Raw genomic sequence first — 20348 nt, 5'->3', positions numbered from 1 at the left:
TTTTAAAAAATGGGCGGGTGCCCAAAGGAAAAATATCAAACTAATTGGTAACAAGAAAACTTAGCAGTTGGGTAGAAAGTATGTTTGGTGGACCTTGTTTTCTAGACCAATCTGTGTTAGTCCTTCCACCCTTTAGCTAGAGAAATACATTCTTAAAATATAGCATGATTAAAAACAACATGGTCATATAATTTGTCCCAGAATAACAAATCACTTAACCAATTGTGAACTTTTATTCATGAGAGGCAGAGAGTCTGGTTAACAAAACAAATTGCTGGCAAGCCAGGAATTTAGATATCAAATTAGGACCTTGGCCTCAGAGTTAGTTTAGCAAGCTATATAAAGAGATTGTGGTGGAAAGACAATTGGCAATTACTAAGAGAGGCTGAACCATGCAACAGAATCTAGTAATTTGCTCCCAGGAAGCACTCTTTCGTTAATTACTGGGGACTCTGAATATAATTCCTATGAGGAGCTTTGGTGTTTTACCTCTTTCTCACTTCCAACTACACAATGGAGGCCCAGGAAAGATCCAACCACAAAGGGTGTGTTGTTTGATTATAAGTGCTTTCTGAAATTCCTGTGTATGCAAATACAGGTAAAAGACACAAACAAAAACAAACAAAGCTCCCAGCCCTTACTGATACAAAAAGTTCTCATTGTTTCCTGGCTTGCCGTGCAGAACTGATTATAGAGCTAATCAGAATATTTGAGGAGGGTTTTGTTCTTTACTAAAATGTTGTTTTTAGTTCTGTACATAGTAAATCTGTTCTATTGTGAGCTCCTGGCAAAGTGAGAAGGAAACACCTGTTGTCATCTGCAAGCTTTAGAAAAGGCAGGTTTGGTGTTTAATTACATGTGAGAAAGAGCCTCTTTCCTCATCTGTTTTTCTTGTAACCTAATAGGTACATTTTTTGATTGAGATATTTTTCAGACACAAACATATTTCTAATCCCAAGATTTTGTGGGGCAAAAAAATTAAAATCTAAAAGTTAAAAGAGTAAAAGAGAACAAACAGCAGCATCTAGTGCAATATAGCAGATAATATATACATAGGTGAATGATGTACATGCATACATGCATACATACACATGTGCTCCAGGGGTCACCATGGTCTTAGTTCCTACTTCATTGCCTGGTTTTCTGCACCCAAAAAATAATTCTACTAAAAATGTGGCTAAATATAAAAAGTGTTTAGAAAATAAAGAGTAGATTAGCCAAGAAGTATGCTTGTGGAATTGTAGAGTATATATAAATGTGTATATGTATATGTAATTGCATACATATATATATATATAATTTGATAACAATTTTTACTAATACTATGCATAAATGGAATACCAATAAAATAATATAATACATCACCCTATTTTATATGCCAGTTAATTAATTCTCAGAGAAAGCTTTGCTGAGTTTTAAGACATACTTACAAGGTTGGCCAATGTTTGGTTACAACTCAACCATGGCATGACAATTAGAATAACCCCCAATCCAATAACTCTGTCCTCTATAATTTTATTTATTTCTGATCCGTGACATTATCTTAAACTATTTCTCAGCCTCAAAATTATATTGATAGAATGAAAATGCTCATCATCAACTCTAAAAGAAGTGCTAATTTGTAGCTTTAGCTAATTTCTTATGATGTGAAAATAACCCATGGTTGATTTAAAACAAACTACATGATGTGAGGATTTGGGAAGAGATAGAAAATAGTTCACCTTCATGTCATCCTTTCAGCATACAGATGCAAACAAATAGGAATATCCTCAAGATCATAAATGATAGTAAAATATATTAGAGCAATTTAGAGGTAAAATTTAAAGCATGCATTGTTTTTCATTATCTATTATGTATAATATATAATAACATAATATTACATATGTTATATTTTATGCATATATGTATGAGGCTTGAATTTGTGGCCCCTACTCTCATTTGGCTTTGTAGTTACCAGGTGGTGCTCCACCATTTGAGACATCATTTATTATAGCCTGGTTTTGGCTAATTGGGGAGTCTTGTAGAATTTTCTTCCCTTAAGTACTTTTGGACTACAATCCTTGTATCTGAGCCATTTGAGTAGCTATCATTAGAGGTGTGAGCCATTGGTACCTGGCTTAAGTTTATATATTTTAACGTTAATAATAGCTGTGTTTATGAGCTTGCTTATAAAAATAGTTGTATACTCTTAGCAGAAGCTGACCTCTACAAATAACTGATCTCCAAATTTTTAATAATTAACATAAATTTACTCCTATTATAAACTCAACAATGTTCATCCATATATTTTCATAATTTTGTATGGTCTTGTATAGTCTTTTCCTATAGTCTTTGAAATGCCAGGCATCGTCTTTGAATCTGTTTCCTTAGCTACAGCAAAGAGATAATCACCCCTTTTCTACCAACTATCAACTCAGAAAATGACAACAACACAACACTTCACATAAAATGTTTTATAAACTACAATACACTAGAATGTAATCAAATGTTAAGGGCTAGTTTCTATTTTCCATTTAGGAATGAACATTCTGTGATAACAAATTTATTTTCTATGGCAGTAAATACAATATGTTTCTCAGAATAATTATGAATTTGACAAACATGATTTGACTACAACCAAAGACCATGGAGATGACAAAATTCTTCTTCTGTATCAGAGCTTAAGGAAAAGGAGAAACTGTTGCATGAGGATTGTTCAGTGTGAGTATAGCATTTGTATTTGTCTGTGAGTAGTTTTATTTGACTTGATTATGACATAGAGCTGAAGGACAATAACACTGGGGGTAAAAAATGAAAACATATCAGACACTTTACCAGTGGTACAGTCAGATATCAATGAAGAATTCAGGAAGGAGTATAAGAGAGGTGTGGCCCTTGACACAGGTTGAACTGAATTAATCAGAGAACTTCCAATATTTGTCGAAGAAAATTGAATTTGAATGCTTGATTAGACAGTATGAATTTCAAAGGAAATAGGATCTCTGAAGGTCTTGATGTAGAGTAATGACAAAATCAGTTGTGCTTGATGAAGACTTGTCCACAGATGAGAGTCAACAAACTATATAGAAGATGTCTACGAATGGAAGGGGCAGAGGTAGAAGGGACTCTTAGGGAGCTACTGTAAAGGCTTTGAGGAGAAATGATAGGAAATTAACTGATTACACTGAAATTACAAAGGAGTGATAACCTCTAAAGATAAAATACAAACCAAAGGTTTTCAAGAGTTAGATTACTTGTGACACAACACCAAAGATATTGATAACATATTACCAACAATTTACCATTATAATATATTAATGAATTAATTATTAATTAGTATAACAAGTAATAGTATGTTAATTAATTGATAGCCTATCATAATGTATTAAAGTAATATACATGTTATATTTTTATGTTATATATGTTTAAACACTGTTATTGATAGGTGCGATATATTATGTATTTATCACTTTTCTTTTGCCTCACTGGCTGTCTTCCTGCCTTTAGTGAGATAATGAAGGCCCTTCTCTAATGTTCCTGCCGCTATGATACTCTACCGAATCATGTGGGCCATACCACCGTTGATAAAAACATCTGAATCAATGAGCTATCCTAAACTCTTCCTCCCTTAAATTGTTTCTGCCAGATATTTTGTTATATTGACAACAACAAAAGAAACTTAACACTATGCCTACAAGGAGATCCGAATACTATCCAGCAAAATTGCTCACAACATTCTGGAATTTTAGACTGCTTGTATATAGGAATAAGGGGATTCATTGGAGAGATTAATCATTTGCACATTAATTTAAAAATATTTGCTGAATGTTTGCTATGTATCAGGTACTGTGGGATGGGCATGTAGGATGCAGCCACATGAGTAGTACTGTTTGTATTTACCTAGTGTTTATATTATTCTATGTGTAAGCAATATAAACCAACATACACATAGATTAGTTTCAGATAATGACAAGTTCATTGACTATTGCAACAACAATAGTAACAAAAGGTGACTGCATCCAATATAGCCAGACAAATGCTGACTGTCTACCTAAGATCCTAAGGAAGGTAGCCGAATAGGAGAGACTGATCTGAGAGAGTGTTGTAAAAAAAGACAGTGATAGGAAGATTTGAAGAGTTTGCAGAAAATGCAATAAGAAGTGCAAAGACACTGAACAGGGAACAGTTTTGACCTTTCTGGGAGCATAAAAAATAAAGGATTAGCAAGGCTTTGGTATCTCATACCTATAATTCTAATTACTCAGGAAACTGAGGCCTGCGGACCATCGTTCAAGAAAAGTCTGTAAACAAAAGGTCCCAAAGGGAGGGTATAGCTCAAGTGACAGAGCACCATCTTTGAGCAAAAAATGCTAAGAAAGAGCAAGAGGCTCGGAGTTTAAGCCCCAGTACTGGCAAACACACACACACACACACACACACACACACACACACACACACACACACACACACACACACACACACACACACACACACACACACACACACCATAGCTCTAATGTAATGCATAAAGAAGAGCTTAGTATGTTCTGAGTTGGAAAATCGAGAAGGAATACAAATTGTTTAATGTTTTTTTTTCTGTTGGCCATGTTAAGGAGTTTGATTTTCAGTAGGGGAAGAAAAAATTCTATCAATTCCTCATGTTATTGTCAAGTTGTGGCTATTTATGAATTCCATTCAAATAAAAAGAGTAAGTGATGTTTCACCTCTGTAGAAAATCTGACACTGTCTTTCAAACACTTCCTCTTGAAAACACTATTTACCACATTCCATTCCACAGGGCCAGAATTTCCCATACTTACCCAGTCTGCATACCAATCATTTCTTTTCAATGCTGACAAAACAGAACTTCCATATTTTTTATTATTTTTTTTTAACTTTTTAACTACCTTGTTATCAGTCCTAAGAAACAATTCCATTTAGGGTTTAAGAATCAATTATTTGAGAAGGAGTTTGGATAATCACATAACCATCACTGTCAGTGGACATTGCATAAAATGGCATTTTCAGCATTTCTAAATTGGGCCATCTCTATTAGAAATTGCAAAGATGTCACCTGGTTTAAAAGTATAGCTAGGTGTTCCATTCCTAAAGGTGCTATTATGCTAACGATAAATCTGAACAAGACTTCAGGCAGAGTGTGGGTTGTGATCTATTCAAGTATTCATCACCCCTTGACCCAGAAAAATACCCTTTTTGTGCTTCTGGAATCTTTGAGCAGAACAGGTTTATTACACCTGCCAATTTCCATGGATTTGCTAAGAGATACATGACTGTCTTTGAAGAAATCATAGCCTAGTGTATATTTCCATTCCTAAGACATCTCTAAGGTAGTGCATTTACTCTGGTTCAATTCAGTAAAAGTGTTTGAGGCAGAGTCAGATTCAAGCATTCATACATATTTCTTGATGAGCCCTTCTTATAGTACCTTTTCTGAGTATTTAGCAAGGGGTACATCTTCTCCCTTATTCCTTCAGTCTATCTCATTTATAAAATGGCAAACTATAGGAAAATGTTGTTATCAGCCCTAGATAATTTAACTGAATTATTAAAATCAATTACTTTGGGAGAGACATTTTGAGAATAATATACACACATCTGCCAGTAGATGTTACATGATAATGGTGGCAGAAAAGATTTCAATACTCAGTTTATTCCTCAAGAGTAATTAAAACAATAGGAAAAACCAGTTAATTAAGCCCTGATGACATAATGCAATAGTTAGACTGTTTAAAAAAGGCTTTTAATTCTATTCTGCCAATAAGTGTCACTAATTCTATGACTACATCCATGAATTATTCAGTCCCTCTGACAAAACTAAGCTTCATACTGAAGAGCCAATTCTTCTTTAATTTTTCACTTAAATAGGTGTTCTGGTGGAGCTGGGAAGGTGGCTCAGTGGTAGAGCGCTTGCCTTACATGCCTGATGCCCTGGGTTCGATTCCCCAGCACCACAAAAGCAAAAAGAAAAAAGCCGGAAGTGGCGCTATGGCTCAAGTGGTAGAGTGCTAGCCTTGAGCTGAAGAGCTGAGGGACAGTGCTCAGGCCCAGAGTTCAGGCCCCACGACCGGACCCCCTCCCCAAAAAAAGGTGTTCTGATCATAATTGTAAAAGAAAGACATATATGTACACATGTATATTTATGTATATATATGCTCAATCAATAACAAATCAATAGAAATGATGCACAAATGAACTACTTGCATCTATGAGCCAAGAGAATTACACTAAAGGTACCATTTACAAATCCTTTCGTTATAGTAGCAAAAGTAAAATAGGAATTGTTAAGTGGCAGTTGTTAAGATGTGATGTATACTGAATAGTAGGAAAACCATATTCCTTCATTTTTTACAACTAATAATAATTACTGTCAGTTGTTTTATTTGATTTCATAGTCAGCCATTCACTATTCTGTGCACTGTTATGAAAAACTACAGTTTCTATGACCCACTGAATAAATTATAACACACTTTTATTCTAGACACAGTCTCAGACTTTTACTCTATTAACAATATTATTTAACTTTTTGGTCCTGAGTCTTGAACACAGGGCTTGGGCACTGTTCCTGAGCTCTTTTTGCTCAAGGCTAGCACTCTACCACTTTGAGCCACAGCACCACTTCTAGTTTTCTGGTGGTTAATAGGAGATCAGAGTCTCATGGACTTTTCTGCTTCAGGCTGGCTTTGAACAGTGATCCTCAGATCTTAGCCTTCTGCATACCTAGGATGACAGGTGTGAGCCACCAACACCTGGCTTATTTAGAATATTTTAAAAAGCCCATTTGTAAGATTTGAACTGGAGTTTCGAAAGCTGTCTAAAATTTCTAAAATTTTACATAATACCATAATGTGCTAGTGAGTTTTCTTACCATAAGAAACACTTGAGATAATCAAAAAAGAAAATGCATCCTTGGCCCTCAGTTGTTGTTGTTGTTTTGTTTTTTTGTTTGTTTTTTGGGTTTGTTTTATGTTTGTCGGTGGTGGGGCTAAAACTCTGGGCCTGGGTGCTTTTCAGATCCAGGTTAGTGCTCTACCACTTGAGCCACAGAGCCATTTCCAGTTTTCTGGTGGTTTGTTGGAGAAAAGAGTCTAATGGACTTTGCTGCCTGGGCTGGCTCTGAACTGTGATCCTCAGATCTCAGCCTTTTGAGTAGCTAGGATTATAGGCGTGAGCCAGCAGTGCCAGGTTTGGCTGACACTGTTAGAGGCTCTTGTCTTGATCAGTTAGCACTGTTGCTTTCAAGGCTGTGGTGAAAGGAATATAATGGTGGAAGAACTTTTCACCTTATGGCCAGGAAGATAAAAAGCAAAACGTTTTGAAATCCCACCATCATTTTCCAGTTCATTGACCTGAAGACCTCATAGAGGTTCTACAACTTCCAGAACCTGGCTGGGGAATAAACTTCTATCACATTGATGATTGGTGGATAGTTAAGACCCAAAGTTTAACATAGAGTAAGTTGTAAAGACATTAAAAAATGGCATATCTGAGCCACTTTTTTTCATTATTGGAAAATATACGACTTAACCATATTTGAAACGTTTTGATTTCTTTAACATGGGATATTATAGTATCAACTAATTTATCAGCTTCCGATTTATAGCCATCCAGCTTTATTCCAGTTGTATTGTTTGGCACTAATCTGAAGAAGAGAGGAGGTCGGCGTGAGTGAAAGAAGAAAGTATTTCCTTGTGAAAACTAGGTGTACATTGTCTACAAGGAAGAAAATTGGTTTACATTTGAACATTGTTCTCCATTTACTGTGACTTCCTAAATATGCCCTATATTTAAAAAACGTACTTCCTAGTGAAAACAAGAATGAAAAAGTACATGATTGTGGCAGATTTCCTAACCTTTCAAAATGAATAAAACGTAAACTGTGGAAAGCCAAGGTGTTACAAATATACGCAGAAATGAAGCACTATCATTATACAGTCTGATTTTCTAAACTAACGTGGTACCTACAAATGGATGAGACAACGTGAAATCTCTTATAAAACAAATAGATTTAAAGCAGTGTTCTCTTGTGTAAAACATTATCAGCATCTTTACCCTTGGGGAAATGTTTAGCTTACATTATCTTATTTAAATAACTCCAGCTTAAACGAAACAGATACAATGTGTTCTTTCACGAGGAAATTGTGCACCAAGGACATACAATTATTTTTCCCTTTAGGATTAACCAAAAGGACATGGTGAATCATATCCAATTTGGATAAATAAAAGTTAACAGGAGAGTTGGAATATTTCTATGATTTGATATGTGTTCTGAGAATAGTAATGCATTATAATGTAACACAAAAGTTCTTTTAGAGTCCCATGCTAATTTAATATATACATTTAAAGGGCAAAATGTTAATGCTGAATTTTGACGGGAAGCTGGAACTTAAGGAGAGAGATGGAATTCTTATTCACACACAGATAATTTGGGGTTATGTTGATGCGTCTGCTATCTTTTTGTAATCAATTACCAAGAAAAGGAACACATTATGATTTAATTTGGAATCTTTGCTGCAGAGTAAAAAGTGACATTAATGAAAACAACATGATCGCTTTGAATAAACATGACAAGTACTTTTAGCTGTTAGATTCACCAAGGGAAAAATACCTTTGCATGTTTTTTGATGTTTCTACTTGCTTTCTGGCTATTTCAGCATTCTTGTATCTTTCCATACTGTGGAATTGTTATGAAATATATGTCTCTTACAATTACTGTATTTTAGCCTTATAAATTATGATGTTTGTTCCTGTTTGTCTCCTAACACAGACTGCTGTGTTATGAATATATGAGTCATCAATCATGTTGCTCATCAAGCAGTCAGGACAAAGCTTCATGATAATGGTAGTAGGGCTTCTCTGACAATCAGATGACCTAATCGACATTCATGCTCAAGGTCATTGCCAATGTAACAGCTTAGGCAGGTAAACTGGACAACTAAGCATAGTGTGATCTTTACATACCCAGGTGGAATATTTACAAACACATACAAAAAAATACAGCCACATTTCTTCCCTTTTCTATCCACATAGCTCTTTACAGTGCTCTTCTCTCAAAGGAGAGTATTCTCACAACTCTTAAGTGTATAGGCGCGTCCTGTGACTAGTAGTGGTCAAAAGAATGCCACAGAAAGGACAGAGTTCCCAGTATTTCCCATACAAGGCATTCTTCAATTCACTTTTAGAAGCCTAACAACCATCCAGTCCAACATCTCAGACTCCAGAGGATGAAGGACAATTTAGACCAAGGTCTAGGAAGCCTCTTTGTCCCTACAGGGAATGTTATAGGACCCAGATGTTTTGCCTCAGATGAATTAAGGTGATCTGAGAGATAGAAAAGCATAGAACAGTGGGACCCATTCTACCATTTTCACCCATATAGCTATTACCTAAAATAGACATTTTTTTTTTCTTAAATGAATCCACTCTGATGTGTTTTGTTACTTATTGAAAAAGAAAGGAAAAAAAACTTCTAAGGTTATTTTAACTTTTGAATGAATACTCCATATCACTTTTTACTTGTATTTCACTGCAGCATTTTTCCATAATAATGCTTTTATCCATAATGAATTACAAATTGGAGAAAAATGTTTCATTGAGTTTTATAAAGCCTTCACTATAATGCAATTGAAAAATAATCCTTCTTTGTTAATTGAAGATAATTTAATCTTTTTTATTATGAAATGTCACACTTGACAAGTAAGTTATTTTTTGCTGGTTATTTTTAAAGAGTATTTGTATGTTTCTAAGGATAAAACTCTCTGTATTTGCATAAAGGTTATCTTCAAAACTTTTATCATTTAGTCATTCAAGCAACATGCACATTGTACATTTTGAAAGTTGTTTCACCTTGAGGAAGAAATACAAGCAACATGCACATTGTGCATTTTGAAAGTTGTTTCACCTTGAGGAAGAAATACAATGCCAATATATTTATCAATCTAAACTCATAATAGAACAGTTTACCTGCACAAGGGTTTATGAGTGGCAGCAGAGTAACCAGTTTCCATAGCAACCTCATCTCCACGTTCTGAGGTCAAAATTTTCTCCCATAAAATCAGCAAGGAATAAAAGTTTATCTTCTAGTCAGAAACTCAAGAGTCTGAAAGAAACAAAATGATCTAATATGAGTATCTTAATATGCATACTGACTGATAGTTTTGATTTAGTTTAATATTAAAATAGTATTATCCAAAATAAAGCAACCCAAGTGATTATTTTCATATATATATATATATGTATATATATATATATATATATATATATATCTGTTATATATATATATATATATATCTGTTTGGGGATGTTTCAACAAGTTCTGTTGATGTTTCATATATTTTGATATTTCTATATTTTTCATTTTTTTGCTAGTCCTGGGTCCTGAACTCAGGGCCTAGGTACTGCCCCTGAGCTCCTGTTGCTCAAAACTAGCACTCTACCACTTGAGTCACAGCACACCTCCCGTTTCTTTTTCATTTTTTGTTTATATTTCTGTTTATGTGGTACTGAGGAACTGAACCCAGGGCTTCATGCATGCTAGGCAAATACTCTACCCCAAATCATATTCCCAGCCTGCTATAGTCTCTAAGGAATTAAAATAGATTTTCTTTGAATATATTCCATATATTTTTCATTAAATTTAACTGTATTCTTTAAAATGTTAAATGTGATTAAAAGTACCATATTAACTAACTTTCACAATTCTTTTGATGGCTTAAATTTTTTACTTTTAATCCTTATGTTCTGTCATATAGATAGATAGCTAGACAATTGATAGATGGTAGATAGATGATAGATAGATAGATAGATAGAAAGATAGAGTGGTTTTGATAGAGTGATTTTATAAATTTCACAGATTTTCTCAGAGTTTTTAATAAATATTATTGAAAATATATTTATGAAACATATTTTTAATGTTATTAAACTAGGTCTAAGACTAATATTGTGCTATGAAATTTCTTCAAGAAATCAATTTCTGGCACTGTTATCTCTTAGGTAGGAAACAAGCTTTCCTAAGGGGTTACAACATAATTGTCTCTAAATTATTTTGACATTTAAGCTCTTCAGTGATAAATGAAATCAAGATAAAGTGTTAGTTTGGCCTTTACTTCAAAAAGGAAATGTAATAAGAAGTTCATAAAAACTGTCAAACTCATAAAAATTTAGGGGAAATAAAAGCAAAGAATAAAATCCTGTAAGTTTATATTTGGTAATAAGGTTATATAGAAAATGAAAATACTCTTTAGAATCTTTTAGCACAGTAGAAATATAGTTATCTTACAACTTCAAATACTTTCAGGTAGTATTTGGACTTTTAAGTGTAAAGCTAGTAATAATGAAGTTTTGGATCATTTCCTCATATATTTTTAAGTTTTTCAAAATTTTCATTCCTTCCTCCAGTGATTTTAGCTGAGATCAAATAGGACAAAATTCAGTATTTCAAAAATAAAACACAAAAAAAGAGAAAGAGATTCTGTTGAGGAGGCTACTAGCAAGAGGACATTGGGCTAACAAAGGTGAAAGAAGATGAATATGGGCCATGTATTTTATCAATATGTATGAAAAACAAACAACGAAACTAGTTGAAATTGTATCATGAAGAAGTGGGAGGAGGAAGAGGGAATGTGTACATTGTACACATGCATGGAAATGCCACAAAGTAATCCTTTCTCACATAGCTAATGTATCCTAATTGAAAAATAAAATAAAACATGTAAGTAGTGCCCAGATTTTTAGCAAGGGTTAAAATCAGAGTAAAGCAATTACCATTAAGGCCAAGATATTACCTATCACAGGTACTTAGCAACTGCTTTCGCTGCAAGCAGAGATTTTCCACTGGGGCCTATAACTGCCCAGTGCAGGACAAAAACTTGTCATCTCTGTCTCCATGGGTGTCTGTCCTCTGCTGTGAGCTTTTATATGCTGAGGTCACCTTGGATTTCACAAATGAGACACTGACAGAGAAACATCCTTACAAGAGTCCACACTAGGCCTATCTTAGGTAACAATAACTTTCTCTGATCTCACCAAAGACTCTGCCTGTCCATCTTGAGAACGTGGCCAAACATACCACACTTCTGACCGGGATTGTTAAAAAATAACTCATGCTATTTGCCCCTGTCCCAGTTCTTCCTATATTGAAATCTAAAAACTCATCTCTTTACCCCTAACGTGACTCAAGTGATTATTTGTCCTGTTCCTCACGTGGCTGATGTTTTAGTGAATCATTCTGTGCCTTTCATCACTTGGTAATTAGCACACGGAAGGCCAGTGTTCATACCTAATAGCTTAGAATCTATGGAGTTGGTCCTCTGGCCTAGAGTTTCACTCACAATGCAATGTTAAATCAACAATGTCTTTCCACAATGCATTTTCACTAACTTTCTTGTCTAATTGTCATTCACATCACAGCATCTGTACTCATTTTGCCAGTTATCACTTTCCAACAAATATTTATGCAGTTTTTCATTCATTCATTCATATTCTAAGACATTAGATACTTAAGCATTAGCAGTATATGTAGAATTCTTTATGGTAAGACAGATAAAAGAATGATACCTTTATGGAATTTTAGGTCGGTAAAACTATTCTCTTGATACCATAATACTAGCAATATAACATTATGTACTTGTTAAAATCCATAGAATTAAACAACACAGAGTGGTCTCTAATGCAAACTATGAAGCTTAGTTCATAATAATACATCAATATTGGTTCATCAGTTGTAATATACCTACCACTGTATTGTGAGAGCTTAATAATAGAGCAGAATGGAAGGGAATATGCAAGAACACTATATTTGTTGCATAGATATTATAAGCTTAACACTGCTCTGAAAAAAATGAAGTTTGCAAATTTTTTAAATAGATTTTTTTTTTGTCGGTTATAGGGCCTGAACTCTGGGTCCAGACACTGTCCCTCAGCTCTTCAGCTCAAGGCTAGCGCGCTACCACTTGAGCCACAGAGCCATGTCAAGCCTTTTCTGCTTATGTGGTGCTGAGGAATTGAACCCAGGGCCTCATGCGTGCAAGGCAAGCACTCTACCACTGAGCCACCTTCCCAGCCCTAAATAGAAAATCCCCACTTACAAACAGGTAAATTATTCCATGTAGTAAGAGGAAGTAAGGTTATACTTTGAATAAAACCATGAGAGTTATGGGAGTTATAGAGTATGGTTCAAGAGTCATTTCTGAGCTGAAGTTTGAAATACAAGGAGCCCTTCATGAGAGGAAGCGTGCATGAGGGATACAGAAAATAGAGACGCAGGATTAAGAGAAGAATGCATGAGAGATAAACAAAAGAGAAGAGTTGTGTGGAGTCCCTGAGGCAGAGCTAAGTTCAGTCTTCTAAGCTCTGAAAAAGGTCCAGTTTGGTTTTCCAAAGGACTAAGAAGGTTGAAAAATATTGCACAAAAAGACATTCAAAAATGTAGAAACCTATAGGTCCTAAGTCTAACTATTGTATTTTGGAATTATATTTGATGATTTTATGTAGGATAGTATCAAGATCTAGTTTATACATCTACCTACCATCCAAAAAAAAGGAAAGGATGAATGAATAGTAGAATTAAACAGATAAATAAAAGATAGATAAATTTGTAATCTAAGGAAAGAGTGGTGATATTTATGATTACAATAGTAGTTGGAAGATAAAGAAAATTAAATTTCTGGGTAGACATTTTACCTCAAAGTTTTTTTCCCATTCATTTACATTACAATCACCACCACTAAAACTTTCTTCCCCAAACAAAGATTTGTCCCATGTAATCCAGCATTAAAAATCTCCAATCTTGTTCCATTTCACTAACATCCAAAGTCCTTAGGATGGTATTCAAGGTCATATATAAATTCAGATCCATCCTTTCCCAACCGGTTTGCTCATTAAACACACCTGCAGCAAGATTTCCTCCATATTCATTCATTCTGTAGGTGCCTCAAACCTTACCTCTACAGAGATAATGGCAGATCTGCTTTTTGATTCGTGTAAAGTTCCCTCTAAGGAGACTTCACAACTCCTAAAAATGGCATGATTGTAGCATCACCACAGGTGTTTGTTTCCTCTGGACAGTTTCCAATATCTGTTTAGACAACTGTCATGACATATTTATTAGTACTCTTCCCCCCCCCACACACACCAAAAATCTTCTGGTTTATAAGATAAATTATATAGTCCATATTCATTATTTTTTCTTCTTACCCCACAATCTCAACCCCTTGTGACATAATCACAGTGATTTTCCCTTGAGAACACACTTGCCCACAACGATCTTTCCTCCTCCTCTTTACAGCTCCAAGGAAGCATTTGTGACTGGCTAAGAAAATGAACAGTTCACTCACCTGGCTACCATCTGTATAAAGAAAAGAGCCGCTGCTATAATGGGAAATAATGGCCTTGAAAGAAGGACTTCTGTGGATATTAATAGAACAAATGTATATTCAGTGATTAGCTTATGAATCAGTTGATAGAGATATGATTTCACAAGTGCCATTACCAGGCAATTTGAAGTTCTGGCTAAAAGCTCTGAATACCTCTTTTCTTGGGACAACATATTAAACCCCTACTGTATCTACTTTCCTTATGAGGACCTAGGAATCGCGTGTAATACTGTATGTACTACAAGACTCCTAATTGTTTAGCACTCAGAAAGAGCCTCTTCCTCCTTGGTCCCAGAAATGATTAAGCATACCCTGCTCCCAGGAAATCAGCAAAAGGAGCACGAGATCTCCTGGCCCTATTTGTCATGTGTTATACCTCCAAGGGGTTGTCCTGGCTGTTTTGCTTTTCCTGAACACAGTTTCCCATGTAGCCTTTCTCTCATTTGGAGCTGTTGGATTGAGAGATCTGCCATCCCAGAAGCCTTATAATCATATCTGATTACAGACTTAGGATGTGATCCATCCTACTCAAGCCCTGGCTGTTCTAAGTACTGTGAGCCAGTAAACAACCTTGTGCATCATCTTGCTTGTGCTTTTGTCTCCTACCACCAAAGTAACCTGCCAAGTATCTTTATTCTTCATGCCAAATTCATATCAAATTTTTCTTAAGGACTCAAGAGAGCCACAGTGTTCCTCTTGGGACATGTGTACCATTGGCTCCATTCTTCTCCCTGTTTCGTAGTTTACCTTGGAGACGAACTTTTGAGTAATACATAATCATCATTGGAACTCATAGTAAACATGTGTTGGTTTTGTATTGAATTTTCAAGTATTATAGATTAAAAGGCTGAGAAATTTTGTGTCCACTATTATTGACTCACTCTTAATCAGCTGAGTAATCTTAGGTAGTTCATTTATACTCATGCTGCTCTCATTTCTTTTTCTCCTTTGAACACTGACCTAGAAATCACCTTTAAATTTCTTCTCTTCCTAACATTCCAAAGTTGTTTGACTTAATTCAATGTATAATTTCATAGCAAACATTGCCCTTTACCATCTGATTGCTTATCAGCATACTGTAATAGGGGCAAAAAGCCCCAAAGATATTTTATTTAGAATTCCTCAGTAAAGCCAGCCTAAATAGCTAATATTTATGCATCTGTCACCAGTTGTAAAAGTTTCAATTGCCTAAGGAAGGAGAATATTCAATGAAAACAATCCAGCATTTACTCACAGCCAAACAGAGTAGGGATAGTCAGTGAACAAAATTTATGCTGGACAGTGATACTCAAAACAGGGCTCCTAGATTCCTGGAACCTTGTAGATCACTTGAGGCAAATTGGCAGAATAAAGGAAGGTCACTTTGTAAGCCTGACTTAAGAACTTTCTAGAATCTCTAAAGAGTTCCATAAATGTGTCACTGGCTTTTAGGTGCTATGCATTTTTTAACTGCTATTTTAGACCAGATGAGTAGGTTTCTTGCTTTCTAACCTAAACTGCTAAGATTACCATCCTATATTAACTAGATAAGGCCTGGTTTTTGTAGATTCAAAGAGATCACTTTTCCTATCATGGAATTTCTCAGTGCCAAAGAAACAAACTTTAAACAGCTAAGGCTAAGAATATATATATAGGGGCTGGGAAGGTGGCTCAGTGGTAGAGTGCTTGCCTTGCATGCCTGAGGCCCTGAGTTCGATTCCTCAGCACCACATAAGCAAAAAGAAAAAAGCCAGAAGTGGTGCTGTAGCTCAAGTGGTAGATCGCTAGCCTTGAGCTGAAGAGCTGAGGGACAGAGCCCAAGCCCAGAGTTCAGGCCCCACGACCAGACCCAAAAAAACAAAAAGAAACAAACAAAAAAAATATATATATACATATATGTAAATCCATAATCCTTTTGTTATTAAAAATACCTTAAAATAAAAATATACACCTGAATTTGGTGGTAAAACCTGTCCCAAATCAATATGTTGTAGATTAATTTTATCCAGTGTAAACAGAATTTTAATTTTTTTCTGAAACAGAAATACCAGCCAAGGGACTATTTCCCATTGGTCATAGACACACATATATAGAACATATAATGTTATATGTGTATGTGCACAAGCTTACATTTATAGATATACATGCTTTTTTACTGTGTTGCATTTTAAAAGCTAAATGTTAAAACAGAGATTGGCAATTTAATCTGCATTTTTATATATAAAGCTTCACTGGAACTCAATTTGCCTATTTACAGTGTGTCTATAACTTCTTTTTTGACTGAAGTCAGAATTAACTAGTTGTACCAGGGCACATATGGCTCACAGAGGAGAAAATATATACTTTATGGTTTTGGAGCTTCTGGAAATTTTTCACTTATCCCTAACCTAATGCATTCTAATCTCTAAAATATATTTGACTGTGAAGACTTCAGTATAAGGATTACAAAATTGCATTTCTCTAGCCCCATATATACATACTCAGCAAGAATATCATGTATTAAATAGAGAAGAATGCAGGGGTCTTGTTGATTGGAGAAATTCGGCCTTTATATACTCTCCTCTAATCATGTATCCTGAACCTTCATCTAATTCAGAAACACAGATAAGATACTCATTGAGAAGTTATGACTGGGGCAGAGAGTTTATATCTAATGCACACTGTCCTTAACACAGACAATGCTAACAATATTTTTAATGTGATTTAGAATAATTTCTTTCTTGGAAATGAAGAACTACCACTCAATCTACCCCCATCTGTTTATGAATATGCATGCCAGTAATCTAAGACTGAATATGGAATCCAAACATGGGCTAGGCATAAGGTGGTAGGGGAATTCTGGGAAGTTGTTGCATGTTCAACTTGGGTATGCCCAGCAGGCCTGGGAGATGTAGGCAGTGACCAAAAATTAGAGAGAAGTCATCCCTCTTCTTTATCTTTCACAAGAGAGCTAACATTTCTTTGTGCTGAGAACTAGGGACATTTACCTATCTAAAAAAGGAAAGGTATGTCTGTGCACACAGAGCTCTGAAATAAACCTTTCTAAGGAACTCATTGACACCTAACAACTCTACTTAACAAGATACAAAGAATATAAAAGATGACCTAAAACAGGACATTGTACAATATTGGGAGATGAACACATGGATACAAATTATTTTCTTGTCAAACTCTCTTGGCTCGGTGGTCTTTAATTTACATGAACAGATCTAGGTGACACCAACTTGGGTGACAGAATTATGGGTGTTAATAATAGTCTTTATGGAAATCCTTGGGTCAATTAAAATTTTCACCTTTTCTTTAACTATCTTTGCACTATCTGAAATGAGTTTTCTAACATTGACAGTAGGCAAAAGGAAACCAGTAGGGAAGGCTTTGATTATTGTTCTAAGTATAGAGCAATTGAATGACCACTAGAAGAATATCACTGCAAAATACTGGCCAACTTTTCTGCCCCACTGTGTCTCATGTTGCTTTGGTATATCAGGAAACCATTATTGTAGGTTCTGACTCTCAGTGCTCCTGTTCGCCATCGATGGTAACATTGCTTCAACACTAACTAATTTCCTAGCAAAGATCATGATCCTTTTCAGATGGTGCATTCATCAGTGGAGCAAATGTGCTCTACACTAATTGTCCTTTTGTTTTTAATTGACCAGTTAATTAACTGCATCAGATAAAATTAAAAAACCCAAATAGAACTTGCTTCAGGTAATTCTGTTGTTTTATTTCAGTGTGGTTAAAAAAATCTATGTCCAAAAGGAAGGGAAGATTCTTCATTAATTTTATAAGAGATTTTCAACTTTAGCATGCATGGAATTATTTATTATCAAACTAAATCAATAATAAATTTTTACAAAATAAATATTTATGATCTGAAAAACTCTGGATTAGGCTAGGAAACTACAACAGCCATGAAGCTGGGCAAGGTAGCAAGATAAATTGTGCCATCACATTTTTTTTGTTATATTCAGACGATAAGGCTATCAGTTATGATAACTGTTGTGCTAAACTTTCTTTTTTTTTTAATTGTGAAAATACCATATCAACCAAAGTTGATGTTAGGTGAAATGAAACCCAAGATAAGTATTCAAATGTTTTTTTTTCTTTCATGTGATTGTTTCTAACATATTTATAAGATGATTTCTTTGGTGCTAAACTTTCAAAATAGGCACTCACAATCGATGTCAGATAAGACTTTGCACTTTTAATGTGATCACAAGAAACATTACTGCTTTTCCTAGGGAAGGTATGATTACATGTGAATAGGTATGAAATAAAGGCAAATGTTTTGTTAAAAAAATAAGTTCATTTTCTACTTTTTACTTATTTTTTTAGTTTTTGAGATACAGAGTTTTACTATGTAGCCTATACTGGTCTGTGACTCATAAATCTCCTTCCTTAACTTTTCTAGGGCTAAGCTTACAGATGTGCATCACTGTATTCAATTTCATTGTCATCATCATCACCACCACCACCATCATCATCATCATCATTATTTTATCAGAGAAATCAAGCTGTAGATCAATCCAGTCTGTCTAGGGACTGATGTGAAGAAATGGGTTTTGAGACTCTGAAAAAAATCACACCTAATAATTTGAATTTGTGTTTTTGCCTTTTTTGTAAGCTCCAATTAAAAATAAACAAAACAAGAATATTTATAGCAAGATCATATTAATATATGTGTGTATATGCAGAACAATTTTTATTTTGCTTTGGGGGAAGTATAAATAGATTTACCTAAAGAGTATTATGGGAGCTATAGAGAAATAACTCTTTAATTCTTTATGCATTTAAGGAAAAAATGGACAATAGGAAAATTTTCTGCTTTCTAGTTTCGCTATAGTTTTCAAATCAGAAAAAAACCCCAAACAGATCAATAGAGGCTAACACGGCAAATAAATCTACTAGGATGGTATTTTAAAGGAGTTTGACTTAAGTCTTGTATTTGGATTTAAAAAATAGTTCACTTAGTTTTTTTTTCAGAGAAAGAGGAACTGCTTTTATTTCAATTCAAGTTTTGTAAGCATGATTAAAAATGATACAGGATAAACTTAGGCCAATACTCAATGATTACTTACATTTTGACACTGCTGTCAAAACATCTACATAAGCTGAAAGCAAACAACAATCGACAAAAACAAAAACATGGTGCCCAAGGAAAGGGAAATGGTACTGTCCCTTACCTTTATCGTCTATCCTTACCTATGCCTTTTTGGTCTCAGAGAGGGATCATGTTCCCTTCTGAGCATCAGGATTTAAGAGGAACTTTGTCACACTGAAAGACTCTCCTGAGGAAGAGAATAAGGATGATGAGGTGGCTAGAAGCGATGACTTATGAGGGTCTGTGGAAAGAAATGAGTATGTTTAGCCTGGGGAGGAGAAGGGATAGCGGACAGAGGACAGCCGTCTTCAAATATTTGAAGTGCTGTCTTTTGGAAGAAGGATTAAGCTTATTATTTGTGTCTCAAGAGAGCAGAACTGGGACCAAAGGGGAGACATTTCAGGGCAGCAAATTGCAACTTAATATCAGCCCTGGGCATTTTTAACAAGTAGAATTGCTTGGCCAGTGGTTAAGTGCACAAGCTTTACACTGGCTTTGAAACCTAGGTGTTCTGGGACTCTGTCGGGAAATATCTACAGCCACATCATGGCTGGGGGACTTTAGAGAAAGAAAGTAAACTTTCTGTGCTTGGATTTTTAATGGCAATTATTATGGAAAGAGCAGCATCCACCTAATAAGCCTCAGAGAAGGATTCAATACAGTTGTCTTCAATGAGTGACAGGGAAACATTTTCATGAGATACCTAGGAGAGTAGCTAGATGACACCACTTCTAGGACATGAAAGAGGGCATTTCAGATCAAGTAGAGGTTCAACTACATCACTTGTAAAGTCTTTCTGTACCAGTAGTGTTCTATTGCTATAGAAAAGCAGGAAGCTGTCAATTCTCTGAACCAGAGGTCATTAACAGCAGGCCCAGTAGTTAAATTAATCAGTG

The 20348-nt window shown here is 35.1% G+C and overlaps 1 protein-coding gene across 1 annotated transcript in view; it reads right to left on the bottom strand.

The window, feature by feature from the left end:
• LOC122108014 (contactin-6-like) overlaps positions 1-20348 on the bottom strand; it is a 253962-nt gene that overhangs the window by 183876 nt on the left and 49738 nt on the right. Inside the window, 1 exon segment of the mRNA XM_042679950.1 lies at positions 9961-10096. Within this exon segment, the coding sequence (XP_042535884.1) occupies positions 9961-10015 (55 nt within the window). The 5' untranslated portion in view covers positions 10016-10096.

Source organism: Dipodomys spectabilis, unplaced genomic scaffold (genome assembly GCF_019054845.1).
Source record: "Dipodomys spectabilis isolate Male_0828 unplaced genomic scaffold, ASM1905484v1 ptg000054l, whole genome shotgun sequence".
NCBI classification, from domain to species: domain Eukaryota; kingdom Metazoa; phylum Chordata; class Mammalia; order Rodentia; family Heteromyidae; genus Dipodomys; species Dipodomys spectabilis.
This window is presented reverse-complemented; position numbering and strand designations above follow the sequence as displayed.